This window comes from Macrosteles quadrilineatus, unplaced genomic scaffold (assembly GCF_028750875.1).
Source record: "Macrosteles quadrilineatus isolate MER2022 unplaced genomic scaffold, UCM_ALF_1.0 Scaffold_15__1_contigs__length_3749704, whole genome shotgun sequence".
Classification (NCBI taxonomy): Eukaryota; Metazoa; Arthropoda; class Insecta; order Hemiptera; family Cicadellidae; genus Macrosteles; species Macrosteles quadrilineatus.
The window spans coordinates 2,776,366-2,793,492 of record NW_026542608.1 but is presented as its reverse complement, the minus strand read 5'-3'; the positions used below and the strand labels follow the sequence as shown (position 1 = coordinate 2,793,492).

At 37.5% G+C, this 17,127-nt stretch overlaps 1 protein-coding gene across 1 annotated transcript in view; it reads left to right on the top strand.

The window, feature by feature from the left end:
* LOC129005093 (protein CREBRF homolog) overlaps window positions 1-17,127 on the top strand; it is a 103,171-nt gene that overhangs the window by 33,186 nt on the left and 52,858 nt on the right. The window contains exon 5 of the mRNA XM_054433888.1: window positions 10,172-10,348. Within this exon, the coding sequence (XP_054289863.1) occupies window positions 10,172-10,348 (177 nt within the window). The remainder of the gene's footprint in view (window positions 1-10,171; window positions 10,349-17,127) is intronic.

Genomic DNA, 17,127 nt, shown 5'->3' with positions numbered 1-17,127 from the left:
TGGACAACTGATCCTGAGGTCTGGTCTTCTAGTCCTTCTTCGCCATCGCCCCTGGCGGCGGGGTAGGTAACTAGCTTCCTCCCCCGTACGATGACGTAGGACGGCCTGCCCCTACGATGCCGCTGACAACGCGGGCACGGCGTAGAAAATTATTATAATTTAAAATGAAACTTTAAAAATCAGATTTTTATCCCTTGACGGGTTTTGGGTTGTTACAAATTTGATCCAAAATAACGACTTGGTTAGCAGCACAGCACTTTAGTGACGACAAGGGGCTCCAATTGCGTGTAACTGAGTGGCTGAGATCACCGGCGGCAGTATTCTTTGACAAAGGAATTTCAAAGCTTGTCTACCACTATATTAAATCCCTCAATATGTTTGGTGACAATGTGGTGGTATTTTATTTGCTCTTTCATATGTTTTTCATAGTATTATTTTTCCTTGTACAAACTTTTTATTTTGTTTCAGAGTGTTGTTTACTTTCTGATCAGCCCTCGTATAAAAAAAAATATTTATTGCTTATGCTGCAGTACAATTGATTTATAAAATATTGTACATTATTTATCAAAATCTTGGTAAAATTGTGAACGTCTCCTGTGGTTGCTGAACATTATCAAACTTCCCCTGCAGTTGCGATGAAATAGTGAAAGTCCCCTGGAGTTGTGTCGAAGCCAGCAATCACAATGGTTGCAGAAATCATGAATTTTTGGTTGAACTATTTTTGCAGACTCATTCTGCAATCAAGATGAATGTTGCAAGAATAAAAGCTTAATTCAGCTCAAAATTGAGTCGCTCGCAACTGAAAAAATACAGGGGTAAAAAAAGTCTTTAACACACCCAAAATAGATTAACCGGCTTAAGGTAAAATTTCACAACTTTAACATGTCATTGTATGATGACTTTTTTTGCTTTTTGCAGGAAATTAAAATTTTGTCCTCCTGCCCCTTTTATTAGGGTAGATAGGGGTCAACTCCAAATTTTAAAATATAAGCCCCATGATGAGGGGTCACATTTCAAGGTCTTGTTAAAAGAAAACGTTTGGTGTAATTGAACATTTTTTACAACCTGTACATAATGCGGCCTACAATAAATATAATTTTTCAGAATTCAGGGAATTCAGTGTCCACCGACCGGGAAATCCAGGAAAACCGGGAATTATGGGTGATTTTTTTGAACCGGGAATTATGCGTGATTTAGTATTTTACCGGGAATTTTCAATTTGCCGCAATCGTGCACGAAGACTACGTTCCCATGACCGCGGAAGATGACAATGACGTTTCCGTGACCGCGGGAGACGACAATGACGCTTCTGTGATAGCGGAAGACGAGGATGACGTTTCCATGACCGCAGAGACGATGATGATGTCCAAACGGAAGCGTGATTCTTTAGTGATTTTTCCGCAATCGCGCATGACGACGATGGTATTTCCGTGACCGCGGGAGATGACTATGATGGGTCCGTGACCGCGGGAGACGACAATGACGCTTCCGTGATCGTGGGAGATGACGATGACGTTTCCGTGACCGCGGGAGATGACTATGATGTTTCTGTGACCGCAGGTGACGACGATGACGTTTCCGTGCCCGTGGTTGACAACGATGACTTTTCCGTGACCCCGGGAGACGACGATGACGATTCCGTAATCACGGGAGATGACGATGATGTTTCCGTGACCGTGGGAGATGACGATGACGTTTCCGTGACCGCAGGAGATGACTATGAAGTTTCTGTGACCGCAGGTGACGACGATGACGTTTCCGTGCCCGTGGTTGACAACGATGACTTTTCCGTGACCCCGGGAGACGACGATGACGATTCCGTAATCACGGGAGATGACGATGATGTTTCCGTGACCGTGGGAGATGACGATGACATTTCTGTGACCGCTGGTGACGACGATGACGTTTCCGTGACCACGGGAGATTACAATGACGCTTCCGTGACCGCGGGAGACAATGATGACGATTCTGTGATAGCGGGAGACGGTGATGATGTCCAAACTGCCACAGGATATGTTAGTGATTTTGCCGCGATCGCGCATTTGGGTGATGACGTTTCCGTGACCGTGACCGCGGAAAACAATGATGATATCCAAAAATAATGCTTGATGATGATGGACCCGGATAATTATTCGACTTAAGATACGATCGAGGAAGATGATAATAACTTTTCTCTGATCGTGGGAGACGATTATAATGTTTCCGTTACCGTTGAACAATATCTGGATTTTGTCATGACCATGGAAGACAGTGGTGATGTTTCCCGTACTGAGGGAGATATTCAGGATTTTGTATTTATTTTATTTATTTATTGAGTTACATGTCAGTACATCATAATAACAGGACATATTGTCAATGGTTAAATAAAGACTTAAAACTAATAGATAAAACTAATACATCTGTATTTACACAAAATCAACTGAATCTTCCCAAAATACAACATTGTTACATGACAAAAAATTGAGCTAGAAGGAGTGGGAAGGTTTATTTATACCTAATTCCAGCAGTCCTTAAAATAATCTGCCAATGAAAAAAAGATTTAGTCTTGAGCTATTATTTTAAAGAAAGTCTAAACTTATAGGGATTTTGTAGAGTAATTAAACTTGTTGGTAAGTTTTTTAAGATTTTTGGACCAATGTATTGTGGTGATGACTCAAATATTTGTAAGTTATGAGCTACAGGTTTGTTAATATTCTTTTTTCTTGTATTGTAATTATGTTGAGTTTGGGTCTCCATAAAAGTGGAGATGTTTCTATGGACCCAGAACCATTTTGGAGCATGCTATTTCCAAAATATAGTGATCGTAAAAAGTAAGAACTTTAAAGTTTTGAAACAGTTTTTTACCAGGGGTTCTAGGGGGAACTTTGCCAATAATTCGTATTACTTTTTTTTGTAATTTAAAAATCTTTTTTGAATAAGGAGAATTACCCGAGATCAAGATATCATATGTCATTAATGATGAGAAATATGCATGATATATTATTAACTGGGTTTCTAGATTCGTTACTTGTGAGATTATTCTTATTGAGAAAATGCAAGGGACTAATTTTTTACTTAAATTTTCAATTTGAGATGCCCAGTTAAGATTTTTATTCAAAATTAATCCAAGGAATTTTACATTTTGTTGTGGAGATAATTGATGATTTGAAAGGATAATGTGATTTGAATCATCTTCCCTGTACAGTAGAACTCCGATTATCCGAATCAATAGGGACCAGACCCCATTTGGATAATCAAAAATTCGGATAATCGGAGTTTTACCTGAATTTCGGGAATTTTAAAGAAAAATCCTCATTCTCGGTACTAAGTGAACTTTTAATTAATAATAATTTAAATCAGAACATTTTTACAGTTTACAATGCTCATAGTACAAGTGTTCTATACATGTTATTAAGTCAATAGTGTTCCATCAAAGTCAAAAATTGGCTAAATGTGTTTAATAACAATTCTTTGATATTTTGCAAAACTTATTACTGTAGCTTTACGTTTTTAAAATTGTTGAAATAAGCGATTCGGATAATTGGAGATTCGGTTAATTGGAGTTCGGATAATTGGAGTTCTACTGTAGTTAGCTGAAAAGTCTATAATTTGTGTTTTTTCCACATTTAGGGCCAGACCATTTGCCCGGAACCAGTTACCCAAAGCAGAGAATTCTTTGTCTATGCTAGTCTGCAGGACGTCAATAGTGGGTCCTCTACACAAAAGCATTGTGTCATCTGCATATTGAAAAAGTTTCATCTTTGTTATATTTGGCAGATCATTTACATAGATTAAAAACAAAGAGGGAATATTGACCCCTGTGGCACACCACATTGCACTTTATCCCAAGATGAATCTACTTGTTGACCATTTTTGCTGATTTTAGTTCTCTGATATCTATTAGTTAAATAGGAAGAAAACCACAGTTGCTCTTTTCCTATAACTCCAATTTTGCCTAGCTTTTCAATAAAAATGTCGTGGTTAACACAGTCAAAAGCGCTGGATAGGTCGCACAGCACACCCGCAGCCTTCTGCGACCCATCCAGCGACCCATCCAGCGCCCCAGCTATATGATTAACCATTTGTGTTATTGATGTTTGGGTATTAAGTCCTTTTCTAAAGCCAAATTGTGATATATTAAATATATTATTGTTTTCCATATAATTTTTTAATTGTAGTTCAACTGCCTTCTCAAATATCTTAGAAAAGCACGGAAGTAAAGCTACTGGACGATAATTCTTCAAATAATTAACACAATTTCTTTTATAAAGAGGCTTGATTACAGAAAATTTGAGTTTCTCAGGGAAAACTCCCCATTCTAGGGACTGGTTTATTATTTTGCACAAGGATTCTTGAATCAAATCAATCACATATTTTATTACAAATAGGGGGATTTCATCCCATCCTGCAGATTTAGTATTTTTCAACGAATAAACAATTTTTCTCAAATCAGATATTTTAATTTTTTTAAACTTAAAAGGCTCATCAATCTTTGCTAAGTTACGAACCATGAACATCAATGCTTTGTTCTTATTCGGAGCTACTGCTGCTGAATTACTTAAGTTCAAAAAATGATAATTAAAATCATTTGCCAGAGTTTTCAAAGATTGGCAGTTATTTTTCAGGCCGCTCTGAACATTATAATGGTATCTCATTATTTAGTTTATTGTGGGCCAACTCCTTCTTTACTGCCCAAGAAGCTTTGGTCTTACAATTTGAGTTTTTAATATAATCTTCGTTTGTCCTTCTTTTGGAAAGATTGGTCACTGACTTTAATATTTTCTTGTAATTTTTAAAATACTTAATAAAAAACGGATTTATCGCGGAAAACGATGGTCTCTCTATGACAGTGGTAGATGATCATGATATAACCTCGAGTTTGGGGCTTGACCAAAAATTTTAAAAATGGCACACTTATAGAAAGTTTTATTTTAGCGAATTTCCCATATAGGGAAGGGAATAAGCTATTACCGTAGGTCACATGGTAAGACCTGGACCCGGGACCGATTTAGTTTTTCATTTTGAGGTCCCCAGAGGCCAAAAACACCATCCGTTCAAATTCATATATATATGAACTGTATATGGATATATTTGTATTTTTTCTCACTATATATTTATATATGTGTCCGTTAGCGCGATAACTCGAGCAAAAATGATCCGATTTTGATGAAATTTGGTATAAACGTGTAAACCTACATTTATTCGAACGAGTTCGCGAAGCAGCATGATCGGACTATGGGAACAGGGGTTTATGGGGGGTTTTATGGGGTAAAAATGGGTTTTTCCAATTTTTCACCCTGAAAACATAAAATTTTGCAATTTCTTTTCTAAACCATTTTGTAGAGCTCAAAAAAACAAATAATTTAGTATATTGAAGCATTGTTGCATGCCTAACGGAAAAATCGCAAAATAATGTAAATTTATAATTACCATGTTATTCTTATGAAGAATAAGTACAGTGTTGTAGCTTGCTTGTGTATGGACATATATTAATGAAATTTTGAAATTTTATTTACTTCATACTGAGCTATTAATATTTCAATAAAAACCCCCTATTTTCTTCCCTGTAGCAGCAAACCTAAGTACTCATTAATATTAATGATGTTTAAATAGGAAATAAATCTGGCAATTTTAAGGGAACAATTAAGTGGAATTCCAGCTGTGTATATGGAAATTCGCTTAGTCTCCAGGTTTGCTGCGGCGGGGGTATTTATATTTTAGCGAATTTCCCTATAGGGAAGTAGCTATTACCGTAGGTAAGGCTTAGACCCGGGACCGATTTACTTTTTCATTTTGATCTCTCCAGAGGCCAAAAACACTATTCGTTCAAATTTTTATATATGTATATATATATATATATATATATATATATATATATATATATATATATATTGATTTATATATATAGATTTATATATATACTAGCTGTTTGCCCGTTCTACGTACGGGAATCTTGTAGTAAATTGAAACCTTTATTCAGAACAGGAGTTGGTTTGCATATTTAGTGTGCATTTTTCCAGATATGCTGGCAAAACTATTACTGTATAGGAATACATATAAACCTTCGCAAATACAATATCTGACAATTTCAAAGCCAAAACGAATGCTTCGCAATTAAATGTCACCCGATCGTGTTATATTTAATGATAAAAGGAATTGCTTTATAGATCTATGAGGCATAGCCCTAAGGTAGGCATGTAATTGAAAGTTACTTTTGACACTCGTTAAAAGTAGTTAAAATACTACTTCAACCTCACAACTGCACACTTTACTTTACTACTTTACTTTCAAAAAAGAGGTTGGCAGCCTCTTTTTACCTTGCATTTGCCCGTCCACATAGACTAACCACCCGTGCTTGGAACGTTTACAGCAAAGCAAGGTGGTACAGTACAAAGGTGGACTGTACTGATAAATTTTAGTGGCAGTGACCAGGATCCAAACCCACGACATCGCTGCCTTGGGCCCGAAGTCCGCGACGCTACCGACTGAGCCACCGACTCACTAATTCACTTTATTCGGGTTGAAATTTTCATTAACAAAGGCGCTCTTGTCTTTTCCACGAAACACTGAGAAATGAGGACATTAATGTGTTACCAGCAGACATACACACACAAATACAAAATTAAATTAGGGGATTCGCTACGCTTTTACCAAAGCAAATCACAAACAAAATAATTATTTAAAAGTTTTGATAGTGTCATCAAGTTTAATGATAATCGTCTTTAGGCCTAATCAAACTGTAAAATTGGTGTGTAAATCCGTTGGCAAATATATAAATAAGTAAATAAATACACAGTCCACAAAACATTGATACGTTATCAACGCCAAGCTTTAAAAATTCATGATGGTTTGCAAAAAAAATCTTTCCCTAATGTTTTATAATTTTTATAGCATAAACTAACATTTTGGAGTCTAGACAGAAAATGCAAAAATTATACAGTAAGACATCAATTAAATTTAATAAGAAATAAGGTGCAGCACTAACGAGAACTATAGTTGTAAATAGTGATGTGTTTGTACGTAAAAATGATTCTTAATGCTACCACCGGTTCTAAGGAAAAGTAGCAGTACCAAAAACCAACGTTTACATTTAAGAAAAGAACTATAGTACTTACAACCAATTCAAACTGTCCTTCTAATCAAACTGTATTATAGATGTTAATCCGTTGGCAAATAAATAAATACACAGGACACAAAACATGTAACATGTAACGTTAACAATATAAAGCTTTAAAAACTCACTATGGTTTGCTCAAAAAAAATGTCACTTAATGTGGTGCAGTACCGAAGTTATTAATACACCTTTGGTTTTTTTTTAGTTTTCGAAAATCAAAGTTATTTCCCATTAATATCATTATTTGTAAGCAACTTTTAATGTTAACATATTAATGACAGTTTGAAGAAACCACCTTTATCCAAACAAAGATTTCTTATTTAAAAGATTACGTAATCTCTAAACGATGATCGGTATATATCTAGCAAATATTCGGAGGAAGTGTGACAAAAAACGCACAAATCTGGGGTTTTGGACGTTTGTAGTTTTACTTCTTAAGTAGGAAAAGTACCGATATCGTTGTCGAAATGTAAGTACTGTAAGTAGAAACCAAAGTGACATATCGGAAAAGCGTTTTTAGCTACATCTGTAAGTTAAACCTCTGTTACGATCACAGCGAAATCAGAAAGATCTTCTAAGATCGCAGCAACATCACTGCAGTTGTGATTTTTTACTTTGCACTTTACACAACTGTCCTTAAAGCGCCGTCAATGAGTGGAAACCTTTTTTGTAAGCTATTGGTGACGATGATTAAAAAAATGTAAGTTTCCCAGCACTAATACAACACTGATTCGCAGTATTTTCCCTGGTTATCAAAACTCAAGAACAATCGTTGCACTTGCGATTAATTAAACCGGTTAAGTAAGGCACAACGTTTTTAATCTCACTTGGTTTGGATGTGCTAACAAAACTTGATCAGAAATGGTTGCGGTATTTGCAAACAACTTTTAATGTAAACATATCAGTGACAGCTAGAAGTGAGAACTAATGACAGCTGATCGTTAATTCATAAAATGTAATGTAATAGTAAACATTGGGAAAATATTTGACAAAAATTGAACAAAATTGGGTTTTTGATGGTTCGTTATTTTGTTTTAAAAGAAGCGAGGCCATGTTTTTATAGCCAAAGACACTCTCACCATTCCAGTAAATACAGAAAAATGATTAGAACCTTGATCGGTACTCTAGTTTTCTAGGAGTAGGCCGCGTAAAATGACATTTTCGCGTTACAGATGGGACCACAGAAAGGACAGACAGACAAACAGACAGAAATTGAGATAAGACTCGTTTCGACTTTCTTAGGCTATGAAACGTAAAAATAACAAAAAAACTGCATGATTCTAAGCAATGTACAGACAAAACTGTAATTTTATTTATATAGATATATATATATATATATATATATATACGTCCGTGAACGCGATAACTTGAGTAATTTTTGTCCGATTTTGATGAAATTTGGTTTAAAGGTCTAAAGCGGGATAAACTTGAATGAGTTCGCGAACCAGCATGATCGGACCATGGGAACGGAGCTTTACGGGGGGTTTTATGGGGTAAAAATGGTTTTTTCTCACTTTTGACCCTCAAAACACAAAATTTCCCAATTTCTCTTTAGACCTTTTTAAAGAGCTTAAAAAAAAAACAAATAATTTAGTATATAAAAGTATTTTTGTTCGATTATTGGTATCGGAGAAAATTAAAAAAAATTAAAATTTTAAATTCCCATGTTATTCTTATATTGTAAAATGTTGCACTTTGCTTGTTTATGGATATATTTTGATCAAACTTGGCAAATTTATTTATTTTATACTAAGCTATCAATATCTTACTAAAAAACACACATTATTAGTTTCCTTGTAGCAGCAAACCTAGGTACTCGTTAAACCTAGTGTTATTTAAATATATTTAATTGAAAATCAATTCAGACAAATGGAAATTCGCTTAGTCGGCAGGTTTGCTGCGGCGGGGGTATTTTGTAATATCTTCATTAACCTTAACGTGGTATTTATTTAATGTGTTTTTAAGGGTTTGAAACTTAAATTGGCCATGTAAAATTTTTGTAATTTCTGCATTAATTATACAGGGTGAGGCAATGAGAACGCTACAATTTGTTTTAGATGTCTCATGTTAATTGTTGCAACAACGAATGATCAGCTGTGCTTATAACATCCATTAAACTATGCAATTTTAGTAAATATTATGCCTGAGGCTATTAACACTGAGATTTTGATGTGAAAACCTATTTTAAAAATAGTGATTCTTGTGCAAAAACCCAGAGATTCTTTGGACCACATTCTATCCTTGTTCAACATGGCGCGTTTCCCGATTGGAAAACAATGGTGAACTGGGTAAAATTATTTAGGATAAACGATTAAACCTAAAAAATAATCGGTGGGTGCCGCAAAACTCTTTGTATACCAGCAAATGTTGAAAGAGTGAGAGTCGCAGTAACTCAAAGTCCAAAGGGATTTTCCAGGAATCTTTTGTTGTTGAAAGCTTTACGTTGGCTCCTTTTTTGAGAGGGGGGGGGGGTTGTTCTAGTAAGCTACTTGAAGTTTGAGGTTTTTCAAAGTCGCCCCACAGATTTATTTGAACTGGAGCTAAGAATCGTCCAGAAACTAAAGTGAACCTGAAGAAATGCTAGAGGAGTATTTGATGGAGTTGTGCCTTAAAAGGAATGTCAAGTAGGACAAGGACGTCACTTGCAGGATTTTGTTCTCAAGAAATGGAAAAAATGACATTGTTAAGTTAAAATGGCAAAAGATAAGCTGTGTTTGGATGTGCTATTTATATCTATAGGGTGAATACTAATGAGTTTGTACAGCTTATAAATTGGGGCGCTTTCATTGCCCCACCCTGTATATGTAGCCCAATTGACAAACAACCCATAACTCCAAAATCACATACTATATGAAAGTACATAAAGACAGGGGATGGTGTAGTAATTGAAAAATGTTTTAAGAATGCAGTAATTTTAATTAGGTAGTAATTAATAATTGTGTAAGAAGAAATCATATAGCAAGTCTCATAAAGCATTATTTAATAGTTTTCAAATTTGAGTACACTATTAACACATTTAACCTGTCTGGTGACAATTTACTCTACTTCACATACCTAAAGTTTTTTTAAACCTTTCAGTGGAAAGGCACGAAAAGGAGATGGTAACGATTTGACTCCTAACCCTCGAAAACTTCAAGCAATTGGCAGAGAGTTAGATAAACTCACACGGACTATAAATGACATGACTCCAGTCAGTGAGCTACCATTTAATGTTCGACCCAAAAGTAGAAAGGAAAAAAATAAACTGGCATCAAGGTATGTACTAATAATAATATAAAACCAAAATCCTTAACATATTTAAAGTTACTATAGAGTAGATGTGTATAATGTGTCACTGTTCACTCTTTTCTTATGCCGACGATTCACAGCTACTCTTCTCATTCAAAAAGATTCATCAGTGGTCAAAAAATCATTGTCTTAGGCCAGGCGCACACAGGCGATTTTGAGTCTAGCAACAGTTGCCCGACTTAAATGTTCAGCATTGTTTTAAATTGGAGTGCGCACACCAGGGAAACAGTCTAGGGACAGTCGCGCAACTGTTGCAACCGATGTTCCCGGACCCAATTCGCCAGAGACAGCTCTGCGACTCAATTGTCGCGGGACTATCGCTCCAGGTTTGGTATCCATTGAAACAAGTGTAGACGCGCACACATGCGACTAAATTGTCAGTCTCTCTAAACGCTCAGTCTCACCCCAGGCTACTTGTGGCCAGAACTGGCACTCGGGTTTGCTCTCTTTTTGTTGTGTGAAGTTTTTAGAAAATTACTTAAATATGAGTGTCGGCGACGAGGATGTTGAACAAATTAATTGATGAAGTTGGAAGAGGCCGCATTTATATTTTAAGTAATTGAAAGACTATTCACAAGTTGCTCACTATATATGGAATGAACCCAGTATTTTCTTTTCTTCTTTCGCACGCGAAACTTCAACAACAAAGCACATATTATGGCTGTATCATTGAAATCCATTCGGTACTATTAACGCTGTTAACAAATGTAATGTCCAACTTACGTCTTAAAGATTCACGACTAAAAAGTTGCCTGTGTGCGCACTCCAGCTCAACTGTCGCTAGACTTCAGAGTCTCCGAGTGGGTTGCGCAACAGTCCCCCAATTAGTCGGGCAACTGTTGCTAGACTCAAAATCGACTGTGTGCGCCTGGCCTTAGGTTAAATACTGAGAAGTGTTCAGTAATACATTTCAGCAATTGCTTGAGAAACACTCTTTTAAGCCACCAAAATAATGTAAATATACTTTTGGAAAATGATTTAAAATTTATGATTAATGATTAAAATTTCCAAAACAAGTAAAAATAATCGTACAAAGGCTTATATCTATACTCAAAATGTTAAATAGATTTTAGGCATATATTAGCTGAGAATGTAAAATTACAAATGGTTAGCTCTGGTAATGCCAATAATAAATTATGCTTTGCCTGCCTTTGGGTTTTCATTGTCAGCAGAAAATTTGAATATCTTGGATTGCTTGCAAAATAATGCTCTAAGATTTGTATATGATCTAAAAAAAATTGATCACATATCAGAAACAAAAGTAAAATGTTCCCAGTGCAGGTTGTTTGCGTCCTTGAAACTGTTGCTATAGTACATAAAGTGGTCAAAACCAACAGACCCTCCTACCTCAAAGATTACCTAACCACTCAAAAAGAAGTACAAGATAGGTGGACAAGACAGGATAGCCTACTGCATTTGCCTCGTGTAAACTTTGAATGTAGTAAGAAGGGGTTTTCTTTTTTCGGCCCTCAGGAATACAATTAAAAATTAAGAAATTAGGAAAGAATTAAAAATTTAAGTTATAAGGCTTTCATACAAGAAACGAAAAAACTCTACTTGTAAATATAGGTTAATTGTATTAGTTTTAATTAAATTATTTGTTCTCTTTTATTATTGTAACTGCTAAGTTAAGCATAACTTGCTCTATTGAAGACTGTGCACCTGACTTGAGTTGTTTTGAAAAGCAGTGTATTTTTATACTGAAAACCGCTTAAAATAAAATACGTTTCTATTCTATAAAAGACTTTTCTATAAGTGGCTCAATTTTCAAGCCTAAATCTAGAACAGTATTGTACGGTCTTTAGCGGAAAGCCGTACGGCGGTTTGAACAAAACAAAATTAATACTGGTGCTACCGTTACCTTGTCGGATGTCTTGAAGGTGAATGATGTCCGTCTCGTCCAAGGTAGTGGGTAGTCCAGGGGATGGAAGCGGTGTAGGCCAAGGGTGCGGGGGCAACAACAAGGGAAATGACTAGCACTGGTGAAGTTAAAAATGACTGGTATATTGAACAAAACTTAAAACTGACAAAATAAAGTTAATTGTGAATTAATGAGAATTAAAGAGTCTATGCAAAATGTAGGAAAACGTAGCGACGTCTGCCCATGACGCCGTCGGCAATGCTAGAGGAGCATTTCCAGTAGTCGGAGTGGGGACGATTCGCCGTAGATAACGTTGGGCAAGGTTAGGGTAGCACCAATCTAGGGACTTTAAAATAAGTACCAAACATTCCCCCCACCCAAAAAAGCAATTTTTGAGAAAATATTAAAGAGCATTAAAGAAACTGTAAATTAAAAAAAACCCTTAGATAATAACCGTCATCATGAAACAAACCTGTTACCTAACTATAAAGATAATACAAAATTTTGATAATATGTACAAAGAGACAAAGGTAACACTATCTAAACCATAGGGAGAGGAATTAACTTATTTACAGGGCGTGTTACAATACCTACAGGGGTTTTGACTTTAACAACTCTTACAACTTGGTCGGATCCTGGCATAACCTTAATTATCCTACCTAGGGGCCAAGTCAAAGGGTCAGTATCATTAGAGTACATTAAAACTAAGTCTCCTTCCTTAAGGTTGAGGGTTTTCTCAGTCCATTTGGGGCGTTGGATAAGAGTATGGAGATAATCTCTTCTCCAGCTTTTCCAGAAGTGTTGAGAGGCACGAGACACTAGCTGCCAGCGTGAGAGTAAGTTTAAGGGTTCTTCCGAGATGTCTTCCTCCGGTCATGCTAGCAGGAGGTCTCCTGTGAGGAAGTGGCCAGGAGACAAGTAGTTAAAGTCGTCATCAGGTGACGATGAGAGTGCGCAAAGCGGCCTGGAGTTCAGTACAGCTTAGACACGGCACAGGAATGTGGTGAATTCTTCAGCCGTGAAATTATGGTTTTGCAGTATCCTTTTAAGATGGTGTTTGGTCGACTTCACTGCAGCCTCCCAGAGGCCTCCAAAGTTTGGGGCATATGGCGGGTTAAAGTTCCAAGTTATTTCACGTTGAGCCAAATGTTCTGAGATCTGTGAGGTGGAGTTCTTCAAGATAGAGTAGATTTCTTTTAGTTGGCGAGCAGCACCAACGAAGTTTCGACCTTGATCAGAATAAAGGTTACGACAGACTCCTCTCCGAGCGATAAATCTGTCTATAGCGGCTAAACAAGATTCAGTAGAGAGTGAATGCACTAATTCAAGATGGACAGCTTTGACTGCCATACACACAAATACGGCAATGTAGCACTTTGATAGTTTTGTATTTCGTATTGTGCTTTCTTTAACGAGAAAAGGGCCAGCAAAATCTAATCCTGCATTAATAAAGCATCGGGTCTGTTTAAATCGTGAGGGTGGACGATCCGCCATAAGAGGTTGCGTGGGTTTAGCTTTCATTTTGTAGCAAGTGATACATCAAAATAATCGTTTTCTTATAAGATTTCTTGCACCAATAATCCAGAAGCGTCTTTGAATTAATGCTTGTACTAGTTTTGGACCACCATGTAGAGAATACAAGTGATAGTAATCACATAAAAGGTTTGCCAAATGACACTGAGAGGGTATCAATACAGGGTGTTTTGATGATTCAGGCAAAGGAGCTAATTTCAATCTACCCCCCACCAGAGGGTGTCCGAGGATAGAAATGGAGAAAGTTTTCTTAGTGATGAAGAACAAGGCTTGGATAGTTTTAGAGCTTTTATTTCTTCAGAATAGTGCCGTGTTTGTACTAATTTTATACAACATTCCAGAGCGGCATCTCGTTCCGAAACTGATAACGAGCCATAGCGTTTATCACATTGATTAGATCGTGAGTTATGGATGAATCTCAGTACATAGCCCATGGTGTTTTGAAGTTTAATGAGTGATGAAAACTTATTCATCCATTGATAAAGATCGTTTTGGGGAACAGCATTAGTTGTCAAGGTGTTCTTCGTGGGAGTTTGTTGAGGCTCAATAACATCCGAAGGAATGTTTGAAGGCGGTAGAGTCCAAGATGAGATATCATTGTGGATAAAAGAGAGTCCATGCCACCAAAGAGGGTGACTCAACAGACTATTCGGCATTAAACCTCTAGTGCCACAGTCAGAAGGGTTTTCATCCCCTGATATATGACGCCAAGCATCAACAGGGGTGATTTCTGTTATTTTACAGACACGGTTTGAGACAAAGGTTTCTAGGAGGTGTGGTGGTGTATTTAACCAACCAAGAACATTCATGGAGTCTGTGAATAGAAATATGTCTGATATTTGAAGTTTGTTAATAAGCGGTTGGTTCGCTTTTACTAACTGAGAGAGGAGAAGAGCGGAACACAATTCTAAACGAGGGATCGTAAGTGTTTTCAGAGGAGCGACTTTAGTTTTGGATTGCAGGAGGTTGCACTCTACACTCTTATCTTCACATTCCTTCATTGAGTATTGTGTAACAAAGAGGCGCACATGTCTATTTTGGAAGCATCAGAGAAACCAATCAGCTGAGCGGTTAAGTAGTTACTGAGAATGTAGCGAGGTATTTTGAACTGTGTCATAAGGGGTAGTTCTTTGATGAATTTATCCCAAACATTTTGAAGAGATTGAGGGAGAGGGTCGTCCCAGTTGAGCTTTTCAATCCAAATCTGTTGAAGTAGATGTTTTAAGGTGAAAATAATTGGACTAATAAAGCCGTTTACATCGTAAACTCGAGCAACTTGAGACAATACATTGCGTTTGGTTGGCGTACTGTTGACAGGTGAAATAGAGTAGCGGAAACAGTCAGTAGTCGGGTCCCATTCAAGTCCTAGTACTTTAATCGAGTGTGTAGATCCTAACGGATGGGGTGTTTTTCGACGGTCCGCGGGGATTGTGGTGAGGACGGAGCTACTTGAACTTGACCATTTATGAAGTTCGAAACCACCTGATGAGCATAGTTGGGTGATTTCATCGTAAAGCTTAAGAGCCGAAGTCTCGGTTGGAGCGCCAAAAACAAGATCGTCAATATAACAAGAGGAGCTTAGAATATCAGCCGCATTTGTGTACTTAGCGCCTTCATCAAGCACTAGTTGCTTCAAAGTTCGTTGTGCAATATAAGGACTGCACGAGACACCAAAGGTTAGTCTTTGTAATTCCCATTCCTGTACAGGGCCCGTGAGGTCAGAACGCCAAAACAAATGTTGATATTTACAATCAGCCGGTGTTATACGAATAGCTCGATACATTTGTTTGAAGTCACAAGTCATAGCAATCTGGTGGAATCTGAAGTTTGTGATAATAGTTCCAATATCAGCTTGAAGCTTAGGTCCAGTTAACAGTGATTTATTAAGAGACTGATTTGTGTCACTTAATTCAGAAGCTTTGAACACAACATGAAGCGGGGAGGATGTAGAAGATTCTTTAACGACACCGTGATGAGTAAGAATGTATGGAGAGGGCGCAGGGGCCAAACACATATGACCTAGGTCAACATAGTTCTGCATGTGAGTCATGTATTGAAAACGAATATCTGGTTTCTTGTGAAATCTTGTCTCCTGTTGGAGATACTTGCGGGGAGAGCTATTTTTCTAGTGGAGCCTAAGTCAGGTTTAATGTCTTTAAAGGGTATGGAGGCTACGTAATGTCCGGTATTATCTCTCTGGATGGTGGACTGATAGTGGTGTTCACATGCCTGATCAGAGGGACTTAAGGGTTTTGGTAAATTCATTTCTTCCATTTCCCAGAACTTTTCTAAGAGCCTGTCAGTGCTTTGAGATGAAACAAACAAAGAATTTAGTTCGTGTTGTTGCATGGGCTGTGTGGGAACATCACCCATAAGGATCTATCCAAAGATTGTGCTGAGGGCGCTTGGTTTGCCTTTAATAAGCGCGAAACCATCCGAAAGAATGTCTGTGAAAGCCTGTGCTCCGAACAAAATATCAACCTTGGCAGGGCGGTGAAAATCAGGGTCAGCCAGTTGTATAGAATTGAAACGATTTATCAATGATTCGGGAATAGGTGCAGCCGGAAGTACAGAAGAGATTTGAGGAATTATTACTGCGTCCATCTGAATGTTATCGTCTCGGTTATAGCGGGAATCAACGTTACAAGTGACAAGTCCTTTTGTGGTTAAATCAGATTGTTGGCCAATTCCAGAAATGTTAACATTACATTTTCTGATTGGTAAACGTAATGTCTGGGCTAGAGATTGAGTAACAAAATTAATCTGACAACCTTCATCAATAACAGCCCGGCAAACTTGCCAGTGGCCTAGAGCATCTTGAACCAACACTTGAGCGGTACCTTGCAGGGTAGAATTACTTATTGAATTATGCTGAAACTAACAGGATAAAGTTTGAGCAGGTGTAGTGTTAACAGAAGTAGTAGGCACGGGGTTGACGGTGGTTGAGGGCGGTGAATGCGCAGCGGAGGTTTGAGGTAGGTCAGGATTCACATTTTGCTTAGGCAGCGGTGCGGTGACTCGGCTTGGATCATGGAGTAGAGAGTGATGTCTGTTACTTCTGCAAACCCGACAGCTCGACTTAGAAGTGCACATGGAAATGAGGTGGGAACCGAGACATGCGAAGCAACGATTGAATGAACGTACTGTAGAATAACGTTTGTGCGGGGCCAAAGCGAGGAATTGATCACATCTGTACAGGTGGTGTTCACCTTTACACATAGGACAACTGATAGCGGGGCGATAAGATGACTGGGTTGCTGTGCGTTCAGACTGAGTTGTACTGCGTTGAGATGAGTGAGATGAGAACAATGTTTTGCGAGTATGAGGGATTTGTGACTTGGGCAAAACTAAA